General features: G+C 35.0%; 1 protein-coding gene across 1 annotated transcript; it reads right to left on the bottom strand.

The window, feature by feature from the left end:
• Window positions 1-2,312: 2,312 nt before the first annotated feature.
• On the bottom strand, window positions 2,313-3,257 carry LOC145104819 (uncharacterized). The gene has a single exon (XM_079041993.1). The coding sequence runs from the start codon at window positions 3,255-3,257 to the stop codon at window positions 2,313-2,315; it is 945 nt and encodes a 314-aa protein (XP_078898119.1).
• Window positions 3,258-23,260: the final 20,003 nt, after the last annotated feature.

The raw sequence follows: 23,260 nt of genomic DNA, 5'->3' as shown, positions 1-23,260 counted from the left end.
TTTACACACTTCACCCTTTTTGGCTTTTTCATAACCCTGTGGTGGAAGTAAGTAGACTTCTTCGTCAAGAGATCCATGCAAAAAAGCATTATTTATGTCTAATTGGTGTAGAAACCAATTATTTAAAGTAGATAAAGCAAGAAGTATTTGTACTGTTACCACTTTTGCCACAGGAGAGAAACTATCCATATAATCAATTCCATATACTTGATTGTATCCCTTTGCCACAAGTCTGTCTTTGTACCTTTCTACTGTGCCATCTGGATGCAATTTGACTTTGTATACCCATTTTGACCCAATAGGTTTCTTATTTGCTGGTAGGGGCATAATTGTCCATGTATCATTTTTTTCCAAGGCTTCAAGTTCTTTGTTCATAGCCTTTATCCATTCAGTGTCATTACTAGCTTGTTCATAACTAGTGGGTTCGAATTTTTTTGAGATAGAGGTTAAGAAACTCTTAGGAGTTTGAGTGAGAAAGGCTGAATGAATATAAGGAAAAGTAGGAGGGTAATGAGGAGAAGTAAATTTCTTTCCAGCTGAATCATTACAGTGCATAACATAATTTATGTGCCAAGAAGGATTCATCCTTTGTCTTGTACTAGTTCTAGTTTCTTGGACATGATGATCGTCTTCTTCATTATGATTGTCTTGATTTGGATCATAAAACTCTTCATTTTCGTTTATGAGACCAACATTATTAGAGTTGTAATCTTGGGAAGGCAAAAATTCTTCATCATGAATTTCAAATAATTCTTCTTCAGGTATAACTTTTGGAAGAACAACTTTATCATTAACATTTCTTTCAATTTCTCCTTTGTATGGAAATATTGACTCATAAAAGATAACATCTCTGGACATGAATACTTTCCTTTCTTTGAGAACATACAACTTGTATGCTTTTTGTCCCACATTATACCCCAGAAAACAACACATTATTGCTTTTGAATCAAACTTTGTCTTGTGTGGTATAATATTTGTAGCAAAGCATAAGCAGCCAAATACTTTCAAATTTTCATATGAAGGAGACTTTCCATAAAGTTTGAAAAAAGGTGTATCCCAATTAAGGATAGGAGTAGGGAGAAGATTGATGATGTGTGTGGCCATTAAAATGGCATGTCCCAAAAAAAATGGGTAAATTTGATTGAATCATAAGAGCACGAGCAACTTGTAGAAGGTGTTGATGTTTTCTTTCAACCCTTCCATTTTGTTGGGGTGAATAAGGAACAGTTTTCTGGTGAACTATGCCCAAAGAAGAAAATAGTTTTTGACAATTTAAATTGACAAATTCTATGCCATTATCAGTTCTAATGACTTTGACAGATTTTTGAAACTGAGTAGAAACATAAGTTAGGAAGTTTGACAAAGTTTGATAAACTTGGGTTTTATCACTTAAAATAAAAGTCCATGTGGACCTTGAAAAATCTTCAAGAATTGTCAAGAAATAGGATGATCCTGTAATAGTTTTTGATCTATATGGGCCCCACAAATCAGCATGAATAAGATCAAATATGTTTGAAGTAGAAGAATTACTATTTGGAAATGATAGCCTTTTTTGTTTAGCTTCATGACATGGAATACATGGCATATTGTCAACTCTATGAGGAACAAATTTTAGATGAAGTAAAGTAGATTCACAGCAGTAACCTAATCTGTTATGCCACACAGAAAAAGAATCCTTATTATAAGTCTAAACAACATTATACAAATATGTTGGTTTACTAGGATTACAAGGATAACGATGTGAAACAGATGAAACAGAAAAAAGAGTCTGATTATCAAGAACGTAGAGATTTCCAATGATTCTTCCATAAGCAAGGAGTTTCTCAGTTTCAAGGTCCTACAAAACACAATGTGTTGAGTAGAATTTGAAGACAATTTTTACAGATTCAACAAGGCTCTTAACAGAAAGAAGATTACATGTGAATTCAGGAACATGTAATACATTGTTAAGAATTATTCTAGAATTCAAAACTATAGAACCAGTATGAATTACTGCTTTTATGGAGCTATCCGATAAAAATATAGGGGTATATTTGGAAACAGGAGAAAGATTATTTATAGAAGAAATGTTTGAACACATATGAGCTGTAGCTCCAGTGTCAATAATCCAAGTGTTTTTGTTGAAATTATCACTTCTCAAAGAATTTAGAAGTGAAATGTTTATACCTGCGAAATCACCAAAACGAGTCATGTTCGCAGAATGGCCATCTATCTTCTGATTTGACTTCATGAATTGAGTGAATTGTTGAAGTAGATCTTCCATGGACTTCTCATTTGTGTTCCTTTCTTCTGAATTATCGTGAAAAGGAATTTCACTTTGATGTATATTCGCCATATGAGCAAAATTCATAGTTGACTTCTTTTTTTTCTTTAAGTTCCTTGAACCAGTTTGGATATCCATGAATCTTGAAACAAGTATCCTTTGAATGACCAATAATTTTACAATGATCACAGTAATGATCATTGTTATTCTTTCCTTTTGAATCGTTTCTTGATTTAGATTGGAATGATTTCTTGGTGTTCGTATTGTAATTTGATGATCTAGCTATCATAGCACACATATCAGTTAAATTTGTAAAATTCATTTGAATCTCTCTCTGTTTTTCAACACTTAAAGCCACGGAATATGCCTTGTAAACAATAGGTAAAGGATCTAAAACAAGGATCAGATTACGTAAACCATCATACGAATCATTTAGGCCCATAAGGAATTGCATTAATCTCGCAGATGAATTAAAATCTGAGATTGCCTTTGCTGATCCACATGTACACGAAGGTAATTGGATAATAGAACTTAACTGATCCCAAAGTTGTTTTAGATTTGTGTAATATTTTGAAAGAGACGAATCACCTTGATTAATCATTGCAATTTGTGTCTGAAGTTGATATATGAGAGGTCTGTTGCTTTCACCAAAGTGTTCTTCAAGTTCTAACCACAATTCTCTTGCGGTATTTGCGAAGATGAATGCTCCAAGAACTTCTTTTGAAATTGCATTAAGAATCCACGATCTGACCATACAATCATTGCTTATCCATTCATGAAGTTCAGATCCTTCCGATTCAGGTTTCTTCAATGTGCCATCGATGAATCCTGTCTTCTTCTTCGCTCCAAGTGCTAATTGAATTGAGAATTTCCACTGTATGTAATTCTCATTTCCATTCAGAAAATTCGATACCAAGAACATACGATAATTTCCTTTCACATTAGAAGAAGAATTATTTGTAAAATTGGCTGAAGAACTAGTGTTTTGATCCATAGTTGGAATCATATTCATGAAGTTTGAAAAATTTGGATCGAACAATCAACCCAAATGCTCTGATACCATTCTAAGATAGTTAGAGAGAGAAAGTAAAGGGAAAAGTTTGAATTTCATTTTTTTTGTTATTGATCAACCGTGTACAAAGGAATCTACTTATAGCTATATTATCAACTAACTATTTACAAGCTAATATGCACACGTGTTATAGATTTTACACAATCAACCACTGCCAAATTCCTATATTTTGTTGCTTGCTTCTGGTCATCTTGACGTCATTGCTGATGGAGGTGACTTTACTAGCTGGTTTCTTCTTCACGGTGGTTTTCACCGCCACAAACAAGCTTACTCATTCTCTCTTCATTCACGCCGTTTTCTCTTTCGTTTACTACTAAACGCTTCTCTTCTTCCATAGCTCTCCACCGTCTCTCTTTACCCTCCATATTCCTATTTCCCACCAACACTCGAAGACGAGATTAAGTTGTAGCTTTACAATAAAGTGGAGAGCAGCGAACACGATGACACTTTCTTATCCGACTACTTCGTCACCATTCGTCAGAAATGACGTCCGAGATGGTTAGGGTTTCATATGTTTTGAACTTTTGATTTTTCAGATTTGTTTTCATACAACGTTAGACAAGTAGCTTCGACGGTTAGGGTTCTTGTGTTTTAAACTTTTAATTTTTTTGATTTGTTTTTTGGTTGGTTTTATAAAAATTAAACACTTTCTAAAAAATATTAGGAATAGAATTTGTATTCACTTTGTACTTTAAAACTCTTTAAATTGTGATAGCCCAAATCAAATTTAGATTTCGTAATACAATTTTGACTTTTTATATTTTTGGTTAATTTTTAATAACTAAGATGACTTTAAATGTTGCATATATTATAATTTTTTGTCATGACTACTCTTTTAATGAGAAAATCTATATCATAACTATATATTTGTTTATGAATTCGGACGTCACTTATGATTGGAGGCCCCGTACAACCGCATCACTCGCACGTCTTTAGGGCCGCTACTGTAGTATATTGCACATATAATTGAATTCTACATACCAAAGGGCTTGTAGCCTAGCGGTATCCGGTGTTGCCCTCCATCCTTGAGGTTGAGGGTTCAAGTCCCACAGTGGACATAGGTAGATTTTAGGAGTAGTTTAGGAGTATATGATATATTTGCCGTTTAAAAAAAAAATTGAATTCTACATGTATTTATGGTTGAAAAGATAATATCCATGAATAATGAGACTTATCAAATAATTAAGTTTCACATTGTAAAAATATCTAAAAGTAACGAAATCGCATCACCCGCACACCCTCAGGGCCGCCATTGGTGGTATATTACACATATAATTGAATTCTACATATATTTATCCTTAAAAGAATAAGTTCTTTTAAGGGAAAATTTCATATGTATCCTTACAAACATTAAGTATTACGTATGTATCCTTATAAAATTTTAAATTACGTATATGTTATTCTAAAACTATAACATTCACATATATAACCAAACTTATATTTTAATTAAAATTAAACTAATATAATATTAGAAAACTTATCTAAAATTCAAAATTACATAAGATATTACTAAAATACCCTTTCTAAATAAAAGATTAAAATTTAATCATTTTAATTATGATAAATCCTAGCAACGTGATTCCTCCTAATTGTTGGATACCATTCTTCATACGTCGAACTGCAGTTTGCGTTTCTCCATCGCATCTTCAAAAGAGCTGTGTGAGTACTAGAGTTCTCATCCTTTTGTTTTTGTTTTTTTTGTTTTTTTTTTTGTTTTTTGTTTTTTTACTAGCCTTTTATATAATTCTTTAGATTCTTTAACTAGTTCTTTAGTTCACCATCAAATTCAATTGAGAATCAATGTCACTCAAATGCCATCGAGTCTCAACTATGTACCTCTAGTAATTCGTAACATGTAACCAATAATTAGATTTTAAACGATTATAGACCACAATCACATGACTCCTCCTCATTAATCAACAATGCTCACGATGTTGTTATGCAAGAGAAACTACCAAATTTTTTAGGTATACACCTTTAAACTCATATAGAACCCGTTGATGTAATTATTTGTATTTATTTTTCATCTGTGTGTATAAGCCCATAGCCAATGTATTTAACCCAATTAGAATTATTCCTTGTATTTTGTGTATAATATTGTGTAATGAGATAGAGAAGATCATAAGAAATATTTTCTATAACATGATAAATATTTTCTATATTATGATACATCCCATGATCTTGCTTTCTCATTAGGCAATATTATATAGAAACTACAAGGAAGAATGCTAACTAATTGGGCTAAATATATGGGCTATGGGTTTATACACATGGATACAAGATAAATACAAATAGTTATATTAACAGAACCAACATCCGTTCAAATTTACTCATCTATGAAGTATGAAACTGTTATGTTTACATGCGTAAACATTTCTTCATCCATAGGAAGGTCTACCGAATCAACATCAAAAAACAATTTTATTGAATGGATTGACATTATGTTGACAAAACATCGTATCCCAGCTCTTGCAATTATTATGCACTTCTATAAAGTCACTACATAGAATGATAATGCACTACTGATTTTAATAAAATGAAGTAAATGATCCCCAAAATTCTGTTTTAGTGGCAATTCTTGTGGAGCGCAAACATTTATAAAAGAGAAAATTGCAAATTTAGCCAAAAACCCTAATTACTTTGTGGAAAATAGCAAAAAAAAAAAAAAAAAAAAAAACCAAAATTGCATTTTTAGCCACCAAAATCGCAGATGGATTTAATCTATCTGCGATTTCGCCATGCCATCTGCGAACGTACAAGTGGTAAAGCGCATACATACTTTAGCCACTTGTACGTTCGCAGGTGGTTTTTTTCGCTGTATATATACGTTGTTTCCGGGCTAAAATCGCAGATGGACTATGTCCATCTGCGATTTCCTCTCGTTTTCACTTGCAATTTTGTGATTTTTTTTATTTTGACTATGAAATTGATAGGGTTTGATGACGAAACAACCGTATTATATATAAACTTTTTCAAAAAATTATCAGTTTTGTTGTTATTTCTTTGGAAAATTTGTTTAAAACATCTCTAAAAAAATGAATGAATATTTGGTTTGCGTTGTAACTGGTGGGAGGTGGAAATTTTTTGAAACAAATTTTGAATATGTATGTCCACATGTAGGTATTTCAGAATTCACTTTGATATTTTCTGAGTATATTAGTTATAGTGAGTTTGTATCTTTGGTGAGAAGGAAAACCGGCTTGTTAGACAAATATAAAATTAGTTTTCGTTTCCATCATCCTGAATTTAATCATTATATAGCCATGGTTGAAGACATGGATGTTAGAATGTTGATCAATGTAATCAAATCGAGTGGAGGAAGGGCTGTGAAAGTGTTTGTGGTGGCTGATGAAGGTGATGCGGTTACGGAGGGTGGTGAGAGTGGAAATGAGCCGGTTTCTAATTTATGCAGCGATAAAGGGAGCAACAATCCAATAGGTACTTTCATGACTCTCAGTGTACCTCAAATTCATAGTGTTGCTGAAAATGTTAATGTGAGGTATTCACCTATTCACTATGTGGATCCTGAGAGTTACAAGTATGTTGGCGATGATGATGTTGGTACATATCTTAATGACGTGGGTGGTCGTTGTGTCGATGTTCCCGAACAAGAAGTTAAAGTTATGAATAGGCGTGTAGTAGATAAAAGTAAAAAGAAAAAAGTTATGATTCAGAAAGATGAAATTTTTTGAAACAAATTTTGAATATGTATGTCCACATGTAGGTATTTCAGAATTCACTTTGATATTTTCTGAGTATATTAGTTATAGTGAGTTTGTATCTTTGGTGAGAAGGAAAACCGGCTTGTTAGACAAATATAAAATTAGTCTTCGTTTCCATCATCCTGAATTTAATCATTATATAGCCATGGTTGAAGACATGGATGTTAGAATGTTGATCAATGTAATCAAATCGAGTGGAGGAAGGGCTGTGAAAGTGTTTGTGGTGGCTGATGAAGGTGATGCGGTTACGGAGGGCGGTGAGAGTGGAAATGAGTCGGTTTCTAATTTATGCAGCGATAAAGGGAGCAACAATCCAATAGGTACTTTCATGACTCTCAGTGTACCTCAAATTCATAGTGTTGCTGAAAATGTTAATGTGAGGTATTCACCTATTCACTATGTGGATCCTGAGAGTTACAAGTATGTTGGCGATGATGATGTTGGTACATATCTTAATGACGTGGGTGGTCGTTGTGTCGATGTTCCCGAACAAGAAGTTAAAGTTATGAATAGGCGTGTAGTAGATAAAAGTAAAAAGAAAAAAGTTATGATTCAGAAAGATGAAAATGTACATGCTTACGGGGATTATGTTGATGTTGCTGATGTGGCTTTAGATATAACCGACTTAGAAAGAAATTATGATGGAGATGAGTTGGGTGATGAAGTTAAAGCTAAGTTTCCCGATAACCTTTTTTACGGTATGCCCCCTGTACCAGCATGTCCAGTTGGTGTTAATGAAGATATCCCAACACAGATGGTAGATATCAATGTTCAAAAGATTGAATGTCTCAGTATATTTAAGAACAAAGACCTTCTAAAACGGGCAATTGGGAAAAAATGTCTTCGATAAGGTTTTCAGACGAGGACAAGTAGATCGACCAAATCAAGGTATGAGGTTGTGTGTGTTGGGAAAAATTGTTTTTGGTTACTAAGAGCAAATGGAATTAAAAATTCTAACGGACTTTTCCAAGTGAAAAAATTTGTTGTCGTACACACATGTTTTCAACAATTTTGCAACCTAATCATCGACAAGCAAACAAATATGTTTTGGGTGAATATCTTGCTGATGTTTTAGCTGAAGATTATAGTAGAGTATATCGGGGACAAGATATTATTAATGATATGAATGCTCAATTGAAAATCAATATATCATACCATCAGGCTTGGCGAGCGAAGCAATATGCACTATTGTTGTTAAGGGGTACGAAAGAGGATTCTTTTACCAAACTTTCAGCTTATTTCCACAATTTGGTCAAACATAATCCGGGTACCGTGACACATATTCAAACAGATGGTGATGATTGGTTTGAGTTCTTGTACGTCGCACTTGGTTGCTCGGTTAGTATTATTATATTTTATTATTATTATTTTTTTATTTTTGTGTATTTGAATAGATATACAATGTATTGTAGGTACGGGCTTTTGTCAAATTTTGTAAGCTGAGCCTTGCAGTAGATGGAGCCCTGGAGCCCACCTAAAGGTCGAGTTCAAAGGTACCATGTTATTTGCAGTTACTAAGGACGGACAAAACCAAATATTACTGGTTGCATATGGTATATGCAAAAATGAGTGTACAGATTTTTGGACATGGTTTTTTCAAAAACTACGAGATTGCATAGGCAATATGGAGGAGCTTACAGTTATATCTGATAGGTCTCCATCTATAGCGACATCTGTTGCTAACATTTTTCCCCACGCTCATCACGGAATATGTGGTGTCCATTTGTATTTCAATATAGTAGCTAGATACGAGAAGAGTAAGACAGTTAAATGAATTTTTTGGGAGGCTTGTAGAGCGTATATAGTTGATGGTTTTGATGCTGTCATGAACCTTATGAAAAAGACAAAAGAATCGGTATGAGAATACTTAAAAAGTATAAATCCTGAAACTTGGTCTATGACACATTTTAGAGGGAACTTATACAATCTTATGTCGTCCAACAGTGCGGAGTCTATAAATGCATTATCTAGACACGCACGTAAGGTGCCGATACTGATGTTGATCGACTTTTTTCGTGCAACAATGCAACAGTGGTGGTTTGAAAGACGTAACTTTGCAGGTACTAAGTTTTAATATTAATGTTTTTATTAAATGTTATTGATCTTAATTGTGTAATTTTGTCTATTTTTTAAGCGGAAGCAACAACAACACTGACCCCTTGGGCCGATGATATTGTAAAAGAAAATAAAAATTCTTGTAGTAATTGGGATGTTCGCATGATCTCAAGTAACAAATGCGAGGTAAGAAAAGGGGCACAAAACGTGATTTTTTATTTCCAACAAAAGACATGTACATGTAGGCATTGAAAACTTGACGACATACCTTATGGTCATGTCATAAGAGCGTTAATAATCAACAATTACCAAGACTGCTTGATGTTTGCATTAAATGCTTACCCTACCGAAACATTAAGGAAAACATATGAGGAATCAGTGAACCCTTTGCCAAAGCCATCCGAATGGGAGATCCCCGATGATTTGATGATTGTTTAGCCACCTATAATGGATAAACGTCAGCCAGACAGGCCAAGAAACACAGACCGCATTCCATCCCAAGGCGAGGGTCTAATTAGAAAAGAGTGTTCTACATGTGAATTCCTACTACGGAAACGACATTTAATATTGGGGTTTCTGCGAGAATTCCTACTACGGAAACAACATTTAATATTGGGGCTTCTGCGAGTTGCTCACAATCCTATCACGCCAATTTTGATATAAAACAACCTTAAATTGAATAGCTGTTAATTTATTATGTATTGTAATGTTTTTATTAAATTTTCTAAGATGTTGTTATGCTTTTATATTTTAATTTAGTTTGAACATTATAACAACGAATGAAGGTTTTATATTGTAACATGTTGTTTTTATGCTTTTATACTTGGAAAATTAACGGTAAACAAACATGTTAATCTAAAATAAATAGGAAAGCCAAGTCATGATAATGTTACAACAATTTTTTTTAACTAATTATTAAACTCAGGGAACTGTAATGGGTACTTCTCTTTCTCGATTGTTATATAGTCATCCCTAACTCTCATTTTATCTTGCAAACGATCCTTTTGCACCTACGATGTATCATCTCTGCGTCCTTGTCAGCTAGCCATTTTTCAGTCATTTTGATTGTCTTCTTAGTCTTTTTTATCCATTCTTCATGCTCTTTGATTTTCTTTTTATTGAGGTCTATCCATTCTTGAGCTTGTTTGCATTCCGATGTAATAACTTTACGACGTTGACTAAGAAGTCGGGATGCCTCTTTATCCTATTTTTGTTGTTCTTCAGCCTTTTTCAATTCTTGAAAAATTTCATCCGACATATATGGGCCTGCCGAAGAGGGTGTAAAAAAGGGGTCGACTGAATCACAATAGTAACAATCTACTTCGTTGTATGAGCAAATTTCGAACTTTGGGGATGAACTCATAATAAAGTCGAGATTATATATAGTATTTTTAATTAGAAAACGATGCTATATGTCGTATTTATACATCCTAGTAATCTGTAAATATAGTCCAAATTCAACCATTTCGTAGTCAGAGTTGGAATTCATAGTCAAACTTTGAAATGTCTACACATAAATGACAAGTCACTGTAGTACCTGCAAATCTTAGTCAAACTTCGAAATGACAACACATAAATGATTGTTTGACATGATAAGTCACTGTAGTACACAAAGATTCCACTACACTTCTCAAGTTCATGTTAACTCTCCTTTTTATTATTATTATAAATAGGCGTGTAATCTATACGAAACGAACACCCATACCATCTATACGAAACAAACACCCATATTCAGAAATGTCATCGAATGTAGCAACTTCTTCAAATGCACTACTTGGTTCCAATTCTCCACGACCATGGACAACAAACGAGGTGTTGGTTGTAAGACGATGTTGGCTTAGTGTTAAGGAGGGTGTAACGTCACTGGCTCCCCCGTATTGCCTGGTTGGTGATGAATGGAACCGCATAACAACTTTGTTCAACCATGAGATGGGAGAAGGACAATACCGACTACTTGAAGGATTCATAGTCAAACCAGATGATTTCATAGTCAAACTTTACTGATTGACAAGACAAGGCAGTGTACTTGTCTGCACTTCATAGTTCAACTTGAAGGATTCATAGTCACACCATATGATTTCATACTCAAATCGTAAGCAGACTTTACTGATCGACAAGACAAGGCAATGTACTTGTCTTAAATAAAAATTATTATATAAATGGGTAATACTCACGCCATGAAGTTTATTTGTGAAGTTATTCATATTTGCTCAAATAAATGAGGCGAATGGTATACTGCAATTGCGGAAGTGAACATATCATTAGGATATTACAGCTAAAAACCCAGAAAGATTATTTAACGCTTGCCCAAATATGGTATCATGATTTTTAGTTCCTTAATATTTAAACTATCATATTTCTACGATAACTTATTTTCTTGACTATATTTAAATTTACAGGGACCAAAATGCGGGTTTATCTGTTGGGTTGATGAACAGAAGGACCAATCTTCTATGGTAATAACTAAGGTAGCTAAGTCGAATAAACACGTGCAATCCAAAAATAAGAAGTTGAAGATAGCCTTGGTTTGTAGTTGGGTGTTGTTCTTGGCAATTATTGTTTACAAGTTGTAAGCTTTTTAATTTGTTGTTAAGTTTAAAGTTTTGAAGTTGTAACGTTTAAAATAATGGTGCAGTCGTTGTTATGTTTTAAGTTTTGAATTTATTACTACATCATGTATGAATGAATGCACTTCTAACACATGAAGTAATTTCTATCTAACACTTGATTTATAAATCGAACTTTCAATTACATATATATATGTAATCCAGCTACATAGGACCAACACACGATCCCCAATAAATTTTCGCCATCCTTTGACGAAACTCTAAAACAACATTTTTGGGTTTATAAGTTCACGTATTGGTTGACCTGATACTAGCTGTTCCATAAACATACAAACAAATACGACACAATCTCCCAACTCGCCACTTTGTTAGGGAACATCTTTTTCCAAAATGAACTTCATATTCAAGGGAATCCTTGGGATGTTCCTCCTCTACCAATATTTAATGATGTCTAATAAATTTTCCACCCGAGCCTCAAATTTGGTAAACATTCCATCTGACTCAAATCTTTGATAAACACTGTTACCGAGACTGTCATAAAGATGGACTTCTATTGAGTCTAGTCGTAGTTTCGCAAACAACCAATGATCTGGAAAATAATGAATCGGCATGTAAACCTGTACAAAGTGCATAAAATAATTATTTGTTCATATTACGATAAAAAATGATAATAAATAAAGTAAGTTCAATAAAACTAACAATATATCGTATCCACATCCCACCAAGGATCCATAAAGTTGGGGTATGTAGCTATCCCAAACATAAATTCCCTCTAATCAAAACCATCTTCGAGCATATGACAAACAAAAAAATTTGGAGGCATTATTGTATACCGCTCAGTTTCAAACCGTCTCTCCATCAACAGTCTAATCTAAATCGTCATATGCTGCGAAAGTTATGTTAGTTATAATTTAATAAATAAAAATCACATATAATCATAAATTTATAAATACTTACTGCTTGATCTAACCATCCGTTGTGTGTATGCCAAACAACGCACTCCAAAACTCTTTATCTAATACCAAATTGTAGAATCGGCGTTCCACGTTATATGCATGAAAAAAATAGTTTTGTAACACAACCTCACCGCCTGCTACGTAAGGCTGCAGACGCAAAACCGAAAAGTCATGATGAACAACGAATGTTGGAGGAGGAACAAGGGTTGTTGATTTGGTATCAACCTTCTTCTCTGCTCTTCACTTTGGCTTTGGTGTCGTGTGCAACTTAAACAATTTTGAAACGTTTAAATTAATTCACATAAAAATGTATTATTAGGATATAAGCTTTTAAATGAATACCTCCGTGTAAGGACTACACATAAACTTTGATGGATTTCGAAGCCTAGGTCTATCGGGTGTATCTTCGTTGCCATCAAAAACATGATCATCATAATGATTTACAGTCCCTGTAATTATTAAATCTTCAGCTTCATTATCATCAAAAGCGAACACATCATCATCGAATTGATTTGTACTCCGCCCCGCTTTGTGTACCCTCTCGTCCAACTCCTACATTAAAACATTATAATTATTAACGAAAGGCGCCTTAACATTTAACAATTTAAATCGTATTTATAATATATATATATATATATATATATATATATATATATATATATATATATATATATATTAACCTTTTCGTCTTCAATATCACCAAAAACATTTTCATTGGCTTTATTTTTATTCAACGCCTCATCATCTAAAACCTACATTTTCAGCTATAAAATATTAACAAAAATTTACAAATTTGTTAACAAATTATATCATAAATGTAGGGTGTCACTAACCTTTTCACCAAAACTTGTTTGGAATTCTATAGGATCATCAAAACTGATGTTGTTCCATATGCTTTCATTATCCACTTCTTCTACAAAGACCTTAGTAGGTTGTCGGTTCATAAATACCTATTCCTCGAGTGCATGTAGCCGTTTCGCCAACTCCTATAAGCTTGGTTTCCCATTACGTCCACCTCTGCCGTGAGAGCGACCACTAGAAGATATACTAGACGAAGATTCATCTTGTCTCCTAAAATGGTCTCGTAGTGGGGATGGAACTGAATTCCGTTCACCATATACATACTCTTGACATGACATATAATAAGAAGACGCCATCTCATCATCACTCGATGACATGCTATGTCTTGGTCGCCGTCCCTCCTAAAACAATTTAACATATTAAAAATGCATATAAAAGTGCAATCATGAATTTTTTATAATTAAATTTATATTTAAAAACCTTTGTCATGTCAAAAATCTTGTTCACATCAACCCATTTCAATTTTTTGGTACCACTCCATTGTTTGATCCGAGGTGTGTCTCTATTTTTTCGTAACGCAAATCCACCAGCACGAATAGCTGGAAGCATCTCATATAGCCGTATCTATAATTTTCACAATTATAGTAATAAAAATTAAAATAACTAACATAGCAATACATATTACAAATAATAATAACTTTGTATACCCTAAATGGCGCCATAAATCTTGAAACGGAGTATTTAAAAGTTTGGTGACGCTCCGACAGTGAAAAATATCTATCTATCTTGTTTCATGTATCCTCAAGGTCATTGTTGGAACCTGATAGTGAACCTCTAGCAATCTCTATCTTTTGTATGTTCCGAAGTCAGCCTTGTTCCGAAGTCAGCCTTGTTCCGAAGTCAGCTTGTGGTCCGGAGTCAAATTGGTGTCCGAAATAAAGAAAATGTTCAAGTGTTTATGTTCCGAAATGGTGTTTATCCAAATCAGTTTGTCCGTCTGTATTAATTACTTTTGTCATTTAGCTTGATGTAACGTATCGTAGGACTTAGTCTCTTTTGTCAACTTAGATAATCAGAGTGTCAGGAGTAACTATATTATCCGGTCCTATGTATGTTTATGGTTAGTATGATGTAACTTATTCTCCTATGTAAGGAGCATTCAATGACAAAATCAAATGACGGATTGTTCCACCAAATATAGATATTTTCACATTTACTTCACTTGCACCTTTCTCTCAAATCATTCTTTCAAACATCCCTTGTGTTCATTTATTGTCTTTACTTGATCATATTCATAGTCTTATATTTAATACTTGAAGGACTTTGTTGATTCTTATATTCAGTCTTGACTGGAACTATTAATCTGAAGCAGACATTGATCTTAAGCATTAACTCAAGGTTTGAGTTTTCGAGCCTTGTCCCTGCACAATCATATCTTTGTTCTCACAATTGGTATCAGAGCTTGAGTGGTTGTCCTTTGAATCCATAAGAACAGATTATAGTTGATTCGAGATTACCCTGGTATTTCGATCATTTATGTGTTCAGGATAAAAGTTCTTCTATATACCACTTTTGCTCAAGATATCTTAACTTCAATTCTCAACAAATGTACTCAATGCAAATAGCAAATAGCGTGGGTTGCCCTACATGTGCCCCACTGCTAGTTGTTGAAGAATATGATCACTGGAAAGTTAGAATGGAAAGATTTTTACTTGGAAAAGAAAAAGGTGAATCTATCTGTAGATCCATTAAAGAAGGTCCTCATGTTCCAGTTCGAACCATTGTTAGAGATGCTGCTGCAACTCTCTTGGGACAGGATCAACAACGACAAGCACCTCTCACTGCTGATGATCTTGAAAAGTTGCATGCTGATCAAGTTGCCTTTTCAGAAATGGTGTTTGGTGTTCCACCTTCTCTCTTTGAGCACATGAAACTGTGGAAGTCCGCAAAATAGATTTGGGACACACTTCAAGATTTGTTAAAAGGGTCAGAGAACATGAAGGATAAGCGTCTAACCTCGGTTGTCAATGAGTTCGAAACTTTTACCACAACACCTGGTGAATCTGTTGCCTTAGCGTCTAGATACTGAATCGTCGTCAACAATATGACAGCTCATGGGATAGTCTGAACCCCACTTGAGTAAAATCTCAAGTTCATTAACAGTCTCGGAAAGGGATGGGGAAATGTGAAATCATGTCTTCAGAGCAATGGGTCTCTGAAAAAGTTCAAGATCTATCGACCTTTTTAATGAGCTTTAAGGTCACGAGTCAAATGTTGCACAAACTCTACGCGAACTCACTGGAGGTCCTCTAGCTCTACTCAGTTCCTATGATCCACACACCTCAAACCTAACCATTTCGGACCCCCTCACCGCTGTTGTTCCTTATATCCCTCATGTTCAACCCTCACCTCCAACCGTTCCTGCTCTCACAAGCTCTCACAATCTCTAACTGTCAATCTATGGGTGATCTTAACCCTGAATAAATGGACTCTGAACTACGTTTCCAACAAGAGTTTGCCCTACTTTCCATGAGATACAACCGTCCTTTCAACAAGCCTCACAACTATCGTTTCCAAACTTCTCACCAAAACAACTGTTTCCAAGCTCCTCACCAAAATAATCATCAACCATTCAACAAACCTTCCGAAAACCCACCAGTCTACAAGCCTAACCTTCCTACTCCGAATCACACCTCGGAACCACCAGAGATTCCGAAGTCTGAAAAACCCAAGATTGTATGTCACAAATGTGGACATGCAAACCACTTTGCCAAAGATTGCTTAGCCGAAGTCCCACAGAAACCCAAGATCAAGGACTCTGCTTACTATGCACGTCGAGCTCAAGAAATGGCAGAAAGTGAAAAGGCTTTTGTTACAACTGTATCAAGGGATGTGGAAGGGTACTGGTTGTCTGGAGATGATGATGACGTAACTACTGGCAGAAACATGTGTCTTATGGCTCGACAAGAAATTGAATATGATGAAGGCTACTGGTCGTCTGGGTCTGAAATAGATGATGAAGATGTTGAACCAAACTACTGCTACATGGCTACCAACGATCCACCCGGTAGAAGCATCGTTCAACAGGTAAAATCTATGATTACTAATAATATTTTTGACTTATCTCTTTGTGAACTGTATCTAACCCAGATCCAATCAGATATGAACACCATTTACAAATCCTACGAATCAGCCATAGAAGCCAATGAGAAGAAGGAAAGTGAATTAAGTCGTCTTAGATTACGTTTTGAGGATAAGAAGTTGAAAATATAGTCTTTAGAACGAGAGCTTGTAATGTCACAAGATGAATGTATCATTCTTAAAGACAAATGTGAAATCACTTATTCTGAAAGAAATGTTTTAAATTCTGATAACAAACATCTCAATGCTAAAATAGATGCTTTGCACCAATCCATAGACATTCTTGAAGCAAATGAACGAATGACTCACAATTTTCGTCATCATTGGTCAACAGCACCTAGTCTCGGAAGCGAGTTTCCGGAACCTATTGTTTGTCCCTTGAAAGAGTTACAAAACCTAATTTTTATGGGAGACGTTCTGAATATCAAGCATTCGGACACCCCTGTCTCGCCTTTTTCACCTCTTCCTGAGATTTCTAACCAATTTGCATCACTAATTCCTGAGTTTAAGCCTATAGTTGTCAAGTGTCCCGATTCCACGTATTTTCCGCCTCTGACAAACCTGGACCTGAATCAGACCTCGGAACTCCACTCTAGTGTTCCACATTTTGTCGTTCAAAATCCGAACCACAACCCTCCTAACAACTGTGTTGTTGAGGAAATTTTTCTGGAGACAACTGGACCTGAACTCTTTGAGTGCGTTTAGGCATCTTTAGATAGTGACGTTGAAGAGTCAATCTCATGTGATTCTGAACCTCAAGTGATTTCCAAAACAAAATTAGTTCCAATTAAGCCTGTGTTCAACAATCCTTCAGTGGGACAAACCTCCAAATCTTCGCCTCATTCCAAAAGAAAACCCATGTTGAATAGGAAAGATATTGTCGATCCTAAGGTAAAAGCCTGAAATGCTCACAAAAAGGAAGCTATGTCTAGACAAAATTCCAGATTCCTTGAGAACTCCAAAAAGAGTGTATCTCGAAATACTCACGCATCAACTAGGAGTCAAAACACTTACACACCCACTAAGATCCTCAAAAGACCTTCCAATCCTCCATGTCTTGTAGAACAAAAGAAAGTGGTCAGTCCCACCCCGAAAAAGTCTATTGTAAGCACCAAATGTGTCCAGACAACTCTCCTCGGACTGTTTCATCCGTTTTCATAGCCAAAACTGATGGTACAATTTTCAAACCTCAACAACTTTCAAAATCAAATGTACAACATTTAAAATATGTCTGTGTTTCCTCTCCACAGCCCCCTTTTGTTGTGGAGTATGGACACAAGATGTCTGATGTAAAATTCCTTTTGACTCAATGAACTGTCTCATTTTGCTGTTTAAAAATTCAGTACCATTATCTGACCTAACAACTTTAATTTTAACACAAAACTGATTAAGTAAGATATTAAAGAAAATAAGAACACAGTCATAAAATTCATCTTTTGACTTTAACAGATAAACCCAAGTTGCCCTAGTGTAATCAACCACAATAGTAAAAAAAATACCAAAATCGTTCTGCAGTTGTCACTCTATAGGGTCCCCAGACATCTAGATGAATTAACTCACCAAGTTTTGAAGAAGTATGTTGACTAATAGGGAATGGTTCTCTTGTTTTTTTAGCTTTATGACAAACATCACAAGGTGGAAGAACTTCGTTACCAATTTTAAGTTTGTTTTTTAAGGAACCCAAGGATTGATCAGAAGGATGACCAAGTCTATTGTGCCAAGTTAGTTTAGACACACAACAAGTAGAAGAAGAGTTAGCAGAACTAGATGTATTACCTGAAGGTACACTATTTATGTAATAGAGACCTCCAAACTCTCTACCACTCCCCACCATCACCTTTGACTGTAAACCCTGAATTTTACAACTAGGCTCATTAAAAACAACGTCACAATTATTGTCTTTGCAAACCTTATGAACATACAACAAATTAACATTGAAATCAGGAACAACAAACACATCAAATAGAGTTAAAGAATCAGATAAATTCATATTACCAATCTTTTCAATTTTATCTGAAGTACCATTAGGGTGACTGACTAGTAGATCTAATTTAGACACATCCACAGTGTCATGAAGTAGTGACTCAGAAGCAATCATATGTTGATTAGCTCCTGAGTCAACAATCCACTTTTGAAAATTAACAGAGGCATTAAAGGCTTGAAATAAGCAAGTACCTACCATATTAGCACTAACAGATGCTTCCTCATTCACTTGCCTATCACCAATAAGTTGTAAAATTTGATGTATTAATCCTTAGTAAGTTGATGAAGCTCAGAATCTCCAATAGAATCAGAGAAATTAGAAGTACTTGAACTTCCAGAAGAAGTAGTAGTGGAGTTGGCAGAAAAGTTTTTACCAAAATTATTTTGATTATTAGATTCATTTCTTGGTTTGAAATCCTTAGGATAACCAATTAACTTGTAACACTTTTCTATGGTATGACCTTTAATACCACAGTTCTTACATTGAACAATTTGATTCTTATTCTTATTAGTGTTAGGTCTGTTGTTAAACCTGCTATTAAAAGCAGTGGACTGAGATTTAGACACAGACCGTGATGATTGAAGAGAAGTCAAAGAGCCATTTCTTTAAAGAGACTCTTCTCTTGACACAATTAAGAAAGCAGTTTTCACATTAGGTAAGGGATCCATTAATAAAATGTGACTTTTGACTTGATTATACGAGTCATAAAGTCCAGACAAAAAATGCATAAGTTTCATGAGATTAGAATGATCTTTGAGTTTAATAGAAGCCTCACAGGTACACTCAGTTAAACTAGTAAGACCATCAAATTCTTTCCATAAAGAATCAAACTTATTGAAGTAATTTGACAAAGAAATTCCATTTTGTTTAAGAGAATTAATTTGTTGGTGAATGTTAAACACAACAGAAGCATCAGACTTATTATAGGTTTCAAAAAGATTTTCCCATAGATCCTCAGCAACTTCAGAATAAGATTGACTCTGATAAATGGAGTCAGAAATAGAGGACAAAAGCCAAGAACAAACAACAACATTAACTCTATCTCATTTAGTCTTTTTTGAATCCAACATCACTCTTTTAAAAGTTCCATCAACAAAACCTAACTTGTTTCTGGCCTTAAGGGCCCTAGAAATAGAACTTCTCCATAGCCTAAAGTTTTCATTCTCAGTTAACTTGGTCGAAATAATTGAAGTAACAACATTATCAGATGGGTGAATGTAGAGAGGATCATCAAATTAATTTGATCATCCATCCCACTTCCACCAGGTGGATCAGTGGAACCACCAGCCATAAAGAATAGATAAAAGACAACCAAGAAATATCAAGAAAGAAAACAAACCTCTGCACTGATCCTATGTTCAGATGGTCACCACGTATGTTGGGGCCAACGACAACCAGTATAGAGGCAAAGAAAAACCAAACAAATATAACAAAACAAAAAATAACTGGTGTACACAAGACAACCAGGATCTCCCAGAACAGATATAACAAAACAAAAAAATAACTGTTGTACACAAGACAACGATGATCTCCCAAAACAAATATAACAAAACAAAAAGTAACTGGTGTACACAAGACAACCAGAATCTCCCATAACAGAATAATAGCAAAGGAGAAAGGAACAAGAAGATCCTCACAAAGCTTTTGAAAACGAAGCAAGAAGGAATTGACTCTCTTTGTCCGTTCCCTACTAGGGTTTATTGGTGATGAAATCCGACCCCTAGAGAGTTATTTCAGACTAGGATATTAATCGATGAAGTTTCAACCGATGATGACAGCAACCCAATCGACAAAACTCACCACAACAGAAACCTGCAAGATCACAAAATAACCTTGCAGTACCAGGATCTAAAAAGTAAAACATATATATTCGTTTCGATTTCACGGAGTAACAGAAGAAAACCCTAAATCGAAACGAATAATCGATAAATCACAGTTTATGACCAAGAAAACTAAGAGTTCTGAAGAACCCTTAGATCGATCAACAACTATAACAATCGAACAAAAAACTAAGGAAGGAAAAAGGAGATTCAGAAAATACCTCAACGATCGAGAGAAGAACAAGACTCAACGAGCGTCGTAAGAACAAAATCAGAGCCTAACGCTCTGATACCATCTCAAAAACGTAAACAACTCAAGAACTTTCCAACATCATCATTTCATTCACTATGAAACAGATGGTTTACATCAACAGATTACACTTGAAACCTCACTACATATCACACTCACACTCATATTACAAATCATTTAGAAATATGTAAACACGATATATGAACAAACCCTAGATAGAAAACCCTAATCTATAGACGAGAGGGATGAGAGAGTTTGTGAAGGAAAAATGTTATCTAAATGACTCAATCACCCAGCTACAACACTTAAGTACTTCGGGTAGAAAGGTCCATGGATATGACCCGAAGCCCGCGTACAAACCCGACTTCCTGCCTAAAAGATACACAAACACACCCCCACAAATATACACTTATACATAACTTACCCAATAATCTATAAATTAATGTTTAAGTTTTATTATGAAAAATATTAACCTTTTAACACAAAGTTACTCAAACTCACGAGTCTTGCAAAAAGACTAATTCCAAATGAATAAACAAAAGTAGAAAAATTTACTAATGAGTTAGTTAGGGATTTCCAATTAGCGAATGATGAATTGACTACTTCAACTCGAGCTAATGGAAAATTTAGGAGAGATAAGAAGACCTTGGAAAATAAAGACAAAGAGGAGCAAAGTAACCAATGCAGCAAGAGAAATGATGAAAGTGACTTATGATAAAACAAAGACATTATTTGTTTCAAGTGTAGAGAAAGGGACATGACTTCAACATGTGTACTAATGAGACAAAATGTTTATTTGTGAAGATTTTGATTATATCGCTATATGTTGTCCAAAAGAGAATGAGCTCCAAGGCATGAGAAATAACCGGAAGGTGCAAGCAAATACAACAAAAAGACAAGCATGACAAAGTAGCAAGTGCAAGAAAGAATGTGAATGCGAGGGAAAAATAAGTATCATCATAAAAAGGGAAGAGTACACGAGAAAAGTATACCGTCCGAAGAGGTCAATTGTCACAAATGTTTAGAAATAAGGCACCGTGCCAACATATGTGAAAGGGGACGAAGATGTTTCAATTGTAAAATATATGGTCATATTACATCATATTGTCCATCATCAAAGGCCGAGAAGAGTGGAATAAGTATGAAGCAGGTGTACAAAATACAAAAGGAGTCAGACATTTCAAATGACTGTAGCCGGAGCTTGTGACGAAGAGTACTCTATAGTTTCAGATACTTGATTCTCAATAAATTCCATCTTGTCCTCTCGACTAGAAGCTATTTATTTTGAATAGCAACGATATCATTGCTTAATTAAGATTGAGTTTTTCATTTTTATGGTAAAAAATATTATTTTGAATGGGTATCGAATAACAACGAATAAGAAGAAAAAACTATCTTTATATAAAGTATTAATATATTGAACATGTGATTATATCGGACATAAGACACCAAATGTTACAAAATAAATTAAAAGCAGTTTTCGTTAAGAAAAACCCCTAAATCCTTAGACATTAACATAGTTAATTGGGAAAATGTCATTGTACCCTATAAAATTTCAATTTTTGGTTTAAAATGTCCCTAATGTTATTTTTTTAGCATTTTAAAGGAGCAAAATCTATGTTGACCTATTAAAAAGGGGACTATAACTTATGATATCCGGTTATTGATGATGTGGCGTTTTTTTAATAACAAAAAAAAAGTAATGGAAAATCCAACTCATAACTCCAACCCAAATATATCTCTCTCTCTCTATCTCTCTCACAATGTCGACCATGACTTCTGTGTTTCTTTCTTCCATCATTCCAGCACAGGGTTTCACTGGTTGCACCTCTTCGGTTTTCATCGATTCCCATCAAGGGTTTCACCGGTTGTGCCTCTTTGGTTCTCATAAATTCGGATAAAGGTTTCATCGGTTCCACCTCTTGTTCAAACTTGATTCTTCGATGGAGACTGAAAATCCGAAGACGAAAACTCCGTCAGTCGGAACTTGGTCTCCGATGGCGAGATGGAAAAGATCACCGGGAAGAAGCTCGTATATCGATAACTTTTTCCGATATTCGTTTCTAGTAACTTGAATCGATATCTTCTTCTTCTCTTTGTCCAAATCCCGGAACAATAACGATTGACGATAATCGCTTGTTGCTGTCACGAACACAACCAGCAAAATACCCGCCACGATTCCGAGACCATCGTGGGAGACTTTCGGCCACCCTTCGGTGGCTATGTCGACGATCAAAGAGACAATTGCACAAGCAGCGAGGACCATGAGAGTCATGTCTTGGAGGGCTTCCCATACGAACACCCAAAAGCTTCGTTGCTCGCGTTTCTCTCTCTCTCTCTCTCTCTCTCTCTCTCTCTCTCTCACACACACACACATCGTCGACCATGAATTTTGTGTTTCTTTCTTCCATCATTCCAGCGCAGGGTTTCACTGGCTTCGGTTCTCATCAAGCCCTCTCTTCTGAGTCTCCACCACAACAAGATTTCACTAATGCCACCTCTACCATCGTTGAAGGTTTCTATATGTATTTGAAATTAGATCTTTAAATCTTTTACCTTTGTGTTCCTCCTCACCTCCATCATCAGATTTCATCTTCACTACCTACAATGATGTCCATCCGTTTTCATA

Source organism: Lactuca virosa, chromosome 4 (assembly GCF_052849685.1).
Source record: "Lactuca virosa cultivar CGN04683 chromosome 4, Lactuca_virosa_CGN04683_v6, whole genome shotgun sequence".
Taxonomy (NCBI): domain Eukaryota; kingdom Viridiplantae; phylum Streptophyta; class Magnoliopsida; order Asterales; family Asteraceae; genus Lactuca; species Lactuca virosa.
Note: the sequence above shows the minus strand (reverse complement) of the source record. Positions and strands in the feature narration are given on the sequence as shown.

What these genes read in the sequence shown, in the direction of transcription:
- LOC145104819 (XM_079041993.1), bottom strand. Translation starts at nt 3,257, where the DNA reads ATGGATCAAAACACTAGTTCTTCAGCCAATTTTACAAATAATTCTTCT.